General features: G+C 52.1%; 1 protein-coding gene across 1 annotated transcript; it reads right to left on the bottom strand.

Annotated features, from left to right (window-relative positions):
* Window positions 1–1,346: 1,346 nt before the first annotated feature.
* Window positions 1,347–2,279, bottom strand: LOC141727917 (olfactory receptor 14J1-like). Its single transcript, XM_074534200.1, has one exon. It carries the CDS (start codon window positions 2,277–2,279, stop codon window positions 1,347–1,349), a length of 933 nt encoding a protein of 310 aa, XP_074390301.1.
* Between the last annotated feature and the right edge of the window lie 4,430 nt (window positions 2,280–6,709).

Below are 6,709 nucleotides of genomic sequence, written 5' to 3' on the forward strand. Positions count from 1 at the left end.
TGTGCTGGGCCCAGTCCTGTTTAATATCTTCACTGATGATCTGGGTGAGGGGATCGAGTCCACCATTCACAAATTGCAGATGGCATCAAGCTGGGTGTGAGTGTGGATCTGCTGGAGGGCAGGACAAGAAGACACAGACTTAAGCTGCACCATGGGAGGTTCAGGCTGGACAATAGGAAGAGGTTCTTCACAGAAAGGGTGAGTGGGAACTGGAATGGGCTGGCCAGGGGGGAGGTGTCAGAGTCACTGTCCCTCTCCAGTGGCACTTAGTGGCATGGTCTGGGTGACAAGGCAGTATTAGGGCATCGATTGGACTTGATGATCCCAAAGGTCTTTTCCAGCCTATTTGATTCTGTCATTCTGTGATGAATGGGACACTCTGGGGCCATTGTGACACTGCAGGGCCTCATGGAACTATGGGGACCATGGTGACAGCATGCAGCCCCACAGAACCAGGGGTCCATTGTGGTGCTGTGGAGCCAAATGGAACCAGAGAGTGCACTGTGACACACTGGGTCCTCGTGGAACCACAGAGGCCATTGTGACACTGCAGGGCCTCGTGTAACCAAGGGGTTTCACCATTTTGACACTGCAAAACCAAGGAGACCATTGGGAGACTCCAGGGTGCAGTGGAACCAAGGGGCCATTCTGACACTGCGGGCCCTCATGGAACCAAGGACATCTTGGCAGACAACACCAAGCTGGATGTGAGTGTGGATCTGCTGGAGGGTAGGAGGGCCCTGCACAGGGCCCTGGACAGGCTGCATCCAGGGCCCAAATCCAACAAGGTGAGGTTTTAAAAGTCCAAGTGCTGGGTCCTGTCCTTTGGCCAACAACAAGCCCTGCAATGCTACAGGCTGGGGACAGAGTGCCTGGAAAGCAGCCAGGCAGAAAGGGACCTGCAGGGACTGATGGACAGCAGGCTGGACCTGAGGCAGCAGTGTGCCCCGGTGGCCAAGAAGGCCAATGGCTCCTGGCCTGGACCAGGAATGGTGTGGCCAGCAGGAGTAGAGATTCTGTGCCAGCACTGATTTGCCCCCAGCTCTGCACACAGATATTGCTGCTACAGCTCCAGAGAAGGCAACAAAAGGGCATCTGTGCAGAAAACATCGCTTGCACACCTCTTAGTTTTTTATAGCCACTGAGAGCACAGCCCCTCATTGACACAGTCTGTGCCCACAAGGAAGGTGGAGAGAAATAAAATGAGAAATGGTACAAGGAATGGCTTTTCTTTTTAGACAATATGAAAAAAGTAAAACAAAGGAAAAGAACCTCCAAAATGAAACCAACAAGAAGGCTCAAAAATGTCTTTTATTACAAGGGATTTTCAGAAATTGGCCAGCAGTTTAATGTTCCTGAAAACATCCAGTCATCAGTCTCCTCACTGCAGCCTTGAGCTCCTGGTTCCTCAGGCTGTAGATGAGGGGGTTCAGGGCTGGAGGCACCACCGAGTACAGAACTGAAAGGGCCAGATCTAGGGATGGGGAGGACATCGAGGGTGGCTTCAGATAGGTAAAAAATGAAGTGCTGATGAATAGAGAGACCACAGCCAGGTGAGGGAGGCAGGTGGAAAAGGCTTTGTGCCGTCCCTGCTCAGAGGGGATTCTCAGCACAGCCCTGAAGATCTGCACATAGGAGAAAACAATGAACACAAAACAACCAAGTGCTAAACAGGAACTCAGAGCAATGAGCCCAAGTTCCCTGAGGTAGGATTTGGAGCAGGAGAGTTTGAGGATCTGTGGGATTTCACAGAAGAACTGGCCCAGGGCATTGCCATGGCACAGGGGCAGGGAAAATGTATTGGCCGTGTGCAGCAGAGCATTGAGAAACGCACTAGCCCAGGCAGCTGCTGCCATGTGGGCACAAGCTCTGCTGCCCAGGAGGGTCCCGTAGTGCAGGGGTTTGCAGATGGACACGTAGCGGTCGTAGCACATGATGGTAAGGAGGGAAAACTCCATTGAGATGAAGAAATAAAAAAGAAAGAACTGAGCAGCACATCCAGTGTAGGAGATGTCCCTGGTGTCCCAGAGGGAATTGCGCATGGCTTTGGGGACAGTGGTGCCGATGCAGCCCAGGTCGCTGAGGGCCAGGTTGAGCAGGAAGAAGAACATGGGCGTGTGCAGGTGGTGGTCACAGGCTACAGCGCTGATGATGAGGCCGTTGCCCAGGAGGGCAGCCAGGGAGATGCCCAGCAAGAGGCAGAAGTGCAGGAGCTGCAGCTGCCGCGTGTCTGCCAATGCCAGCAGGAGGAAGTGCCTGATGGAGCTGCTGTTGGACATTTCCTGTGGCTGGCCATGGAGACCTGTTCATGGATAAAGGACAGAGTTAGGAGAAACTTCTTCCAGCAAAATCAAAGCTATTTCCCACAGACCTTTCTCCTGTAACCCTCTGACACCCTTTTGATTTTCAAGCAGATTTTCCTTCAGCTCCAAGTGGAGAGCCCTGGCTAGTGCTGGCTTAGTGGGATTTGACGTTCAGGGCAACAACAGACCGGGTTTTTTATAATTCAGCCTTGCTCTGCAGATAGGGGAGAAAGACAGGGACCTGTCCTCATGTTCCACTTTGAAATCTTGTTAATACAGCAGGCCCTGTCAGCATCTGCACCCTCACTGCCAGAGAGCAGAATGATAAAATCTGTTTAAATCCTCTAGAGTATTTACAGCTCCTCTTCCTCCTCTCCTGCTGACCTATTTTCGGATGTCAGAAACTCTCAGCATTTCTGCTGCCCTCAGCGAGAACAGAGTGAGTTCTCTGAGACAAGGTGGTGAGTGGAGATTTAGGGGAGGAGGTCTTTCTCCCTGTCCTGTTCCAGGATTCCCTGGGCTTTCTCCATTCTCAGACAGAGGATGATAACTCTCCCATGTTTCCTTTAAAAACCATCCCAACACTGCTGAGAGCAGATAGATCCCCCACATTCCACCAAATGTCCATCCCCTTCTCAAGGTCTCAGCCACACATTTGTACCCAAGGACATGCAGGGCTCATTTCACCAACCCAACATCATTTTCCCATCCTAGAATTTCTGTGCCTCACCCTGGGGCTTTCAGATAATGCAGAGATGCTCTAGGACAGGTTTGCACCATGAAACGAAGCTCCAAGCTTGGACTGAAATCTCAGGGAAACTCCCAAGTGTCCTTATGATGGCATTGGATTGAGGGAAATGCAGCTCCTTCCCTGGCTGCACTGACAGCACTGCCCAGAGCCGGGCACTGGGGACAGTGTCACCCTGAGCCAGCTGTGCCCCCTCCAGAGCCCCCAGGGCCGGGCAGCTGCTCCCAGCCCTGTGCTCTGCAGAGGGAACTGGGCCCAGGGCTGCAGAGCTGCCCCACGGCTCTGCTGCAGCTCTGCCTGCACAGGAGGGGCTGCACACCTTGGAGCCCCGGCCCTGAGGGCAGAGGCTTGGCTGGGGCACAGGAGGGAGGGGGCTTGTTCAAGGGAGGGGCTGCACTGGAGGGGATGCTGTGGACATCTCTAAACTCTGCCTGCCTCAGCATTGCTGGGTTTTGTTTTCTCTCATTCCCTGATCTTCTCTCTGCTTCCTGGAGATTTTCCTCCTGCAGGTGTTTCCCTGTGCCTGATCTCTCCCTGCCAGCACTCATAAACCCCAAATCTCTGTGCACTCTCCTTGGCCCTACAGAACCCTGCCTGTTTGCAGGGCACTGGCTGGGGCAGGTTCTGTTTGCAGCTTGGAGAAAGGACAGCTCAGCCTGAGCCTGATGGCTCCAGCAAAGGTGATGCTGGTGCTGTCCATGGGCAGAGTGGCTGAAAGCACATTAGGGATCTCCTGTGAACCTACTGATAACTAAAGTAACAGTTTAGATATCTCAGGCACTTGACAAAATTCATAACCAATAATTCATACTATCTTTAACATTTAACCCTCCTTTCCTGCCATTCTCCAACAGCAGGAAACTGAATACAAAGACTTAGGACATTTCCACATTTTTGTCAAAAACCCTTTCTTGGAAATATTCTATGAATTATCAGAACCCCTCAGCATATCAGAGCTTCATGAGCATTTCACCTCCTCTGCACCAGAAATATTCAGAGTTTTACTCACAGAGTCTGTAGGCATTGGGATGTTCCAGCTTTAGGAGATCACTCCAGGAGCTGCAGCTGCATTGTCCTGAAGCCAGAGGTTCCTGTGCCAAGGGCTGGCAGTGATTCTGCCCCAGGCACTTCTCAGCCCCTTCCCAACCCTGACTGATTGAAGCTCTCTGTGCCTCTGTGCTGTGCCCAGGGAGGCTGCAGGCAGTGCCGCAGTGCTGCTGGGCTGGGAGAGGAGCTGCTCCTCAGGAGAAATGTCTTTTTGAAGGTCTTCTTGGTTTGCCAGGAGCTACTTCTGTGCCAGGAGCCCAGCCCAATTCAGCAGCACAGACACAGCACAAGGACTTCAATGAGCCTCTAGGGCTTTGGTGTTGTTTACATCAGACTCAGTCCCTGAGAGAGTGTTCAACAAACTTCTCAAGAACTCAAAATTAAATTGAAAGTCTGAAGTTTCTTGAAGTTGTTATGGGTCCCACTGAGGAACACAACTGGGAAAGTGTCCCCAGTTCCAGTTAGAGCAGAACACTGGAGGCAGTGATGACAGCTGGGGACAAACAAGGCACAGGTGTCTCTGGTGCTGAGCACACCTGGATGTGTTTCAGGAATGCAAAGGGCCAAGGCCTGAGCCCCAGCCCCTGGCCAGGCAGATCCTGTCCCTCCCTCCTTGCTCAGGGCTTTTCCCAGGATGGGCACTGGCATGTGGGGATGTGCAATGCAAAGGGCAGGAGCATGGGGCGGCCCCTGCCAGGCTGCTGAGCAGGGACAAGGAGGCAATGAGGCCCCAGTCCTGCAAGGGTCACTTGTCTCCTGCTCCTGCCTCAGGCCCAGGCCCAGCAGCCATGGCCAAAGTGCTGCCCAAGTTGGCTCTGGCAGGGCTGTCTTGCAGCTGCTGCCCATCCCTGTGCCCTGTGCAGCCCAGGCTGTCCCACGGTGTCCCTGCCCTGCACCTCTGTTGCTGCAGGCTGTCGGCATCCCCCGGCTGCCCCACCTTGCTGGGCCCTTCCTTTGCTGACAGCTCTGCCTCCTGCCTGCCTCTGCCTGCCCACACAAAGCCTTGGGCTGACCCAGACTCCTTCTGGGGGATGTGTAGCACCACTGCCCTGCCCTGGGAGGGAAATTCCTTTCTCTTTGGGTCCTGTCTGGCCCTCCCTATCTGTCCTTTGCATTAATTCTTTCTTTCTCTGTCTGTTCTCTACTATATCAAAAGGATCCACCACCTCTGAAACCACCATTCAGTCTCTTCCAGGGCTCTCCTCTGCTGTCCTCTGTCTCTACTCAACTGAGCACAGAGCTCCTCTGTCCCTGTACAGTGTTCATGTGCTTGAGGCCTCCAAACTCCACCTTGGGAGATATCTGGGCCCTCTCCAAGGTATTGGTGAATGAAAACATTCTGCTCATAGTCTAAGAAAATCACCTCAGGAAAACACCAGTCAGACCTGTGTGTCCTGGCTACTTTTGCCTTGGAGAAATCTTTGGATAGGTATTGGCAAATGAAAACATTCTGCTCATAGTCTAAGAAAATCACCTCAGGAAAACACCAGTCAGACCTGTGTGTCCTGGCTACTTTTGCCTTGGAGAAATCTTTGGATAGGTATTGGCAAATGAAAACATTCTGCTCATAGTCTAAGAAAATCACCTCAGGACAAGACCAGTCAGACCTGTGTGTCCTGGCTACTTTTGCCATGGAGCAATCCTTGGATAGATGGAATTTTTTAGGCTGAATTTCAGTTTTGCCCATGGGCACTTTGATGTGAACAATGATTCTCTTCCATTGGAAGGAAAGCTGAGGCCCAGTGTTTCAGGGGCAGATGAGCAGCAGCCACCAAGGGCCAAGGTGAGCCAGACCTTTCTGGAATTGCAGCTTGTGCCTGAGAGAAATCCTTGGATACACAGAATTTGGGAGGTAGAATACAAGTTTTGGCCACTGGTCCCTTGATGAAAAGGCCATTTCTTTTCCATCTGAAGGAAAGCAGAGAGCCCCAGGGTTTTATGGTAGATGAGAAGCAGCCCCTGGGAGGCCAAGCCAGCCAAACTTGTCTCTCCTGGCAGCTTTTGCTTGGGAGCTATCCTTGGATATATGAAATTTATATTTATATTTGTGTGGGGCCAAATCTCAAATTTGGCCATGGCCCCTGGATGAGGAGACAGTTCTATTTCCATCACAAGGAAGGCAGAGAGCCCCAGTGTTTCAGGGGTAGATGACAGGTGGCCATCAGACCCCACAATGCCAGCGAGAGCTGGCAGGTTTTGTCTGGGAGAAACCCTTCATATAGTGAATATTTTAGGAGGAGTAGCAATTTTGGCCGTGGAGGAATAAGAAGATTCTTTCCCATAGGAAGGAAAGCACAGAACCCCAGTGCTTCAGGGGCTGATGAACTGCAGGCACCAGAGACCAAGACCAGCCAGACCTTTCTGTAATGGCAGCTTTTGTGTAGGAGCAATCATTGGACATAGGACTTTTGAAGGTGGAATCCCAATTTCAACCATGGGCACCTGGAGAAGAAGGATGGTTCTTTTCCCTTAGGATGGAAAGGGCAGAGCCCCAGTGTTTCAGGGCAGAGTTCAGGCAACCACCAGAAGCCAAGGCCAGCACGACCTGTCTGTACTGGGAGATCTTGTCCGGGAGAAAAAACCCTTGAATGCAGGAATTTTGGAGGACAAG

Source organism: Zonotrichia albicollis, unplaced genomic scaffold (assembly GCF_047830755.1).
Source record: "Zonotrichia albicollis isolate bZonAlb1 unplaced genomic scaffold, bZonAlb1.hap1 Scaffold_257, whole genome shotgun sequence".
Taxonomy (NCBI): Eukaryota; Metazoa; Chordata; class Aves; order Passeriformes; family Passerellidae; genus Zonotrichia; species Zonotrichia albicollis.

Coding starts and splice junctions, on each gene's coding strand:
- LOC141727917 (XM_074534200.1), bottom strand. CDS start 2,279: ATGTCCAACAGCAGCTCCATCAGGCACTTCCTCCTGCTGGCATTGGCA.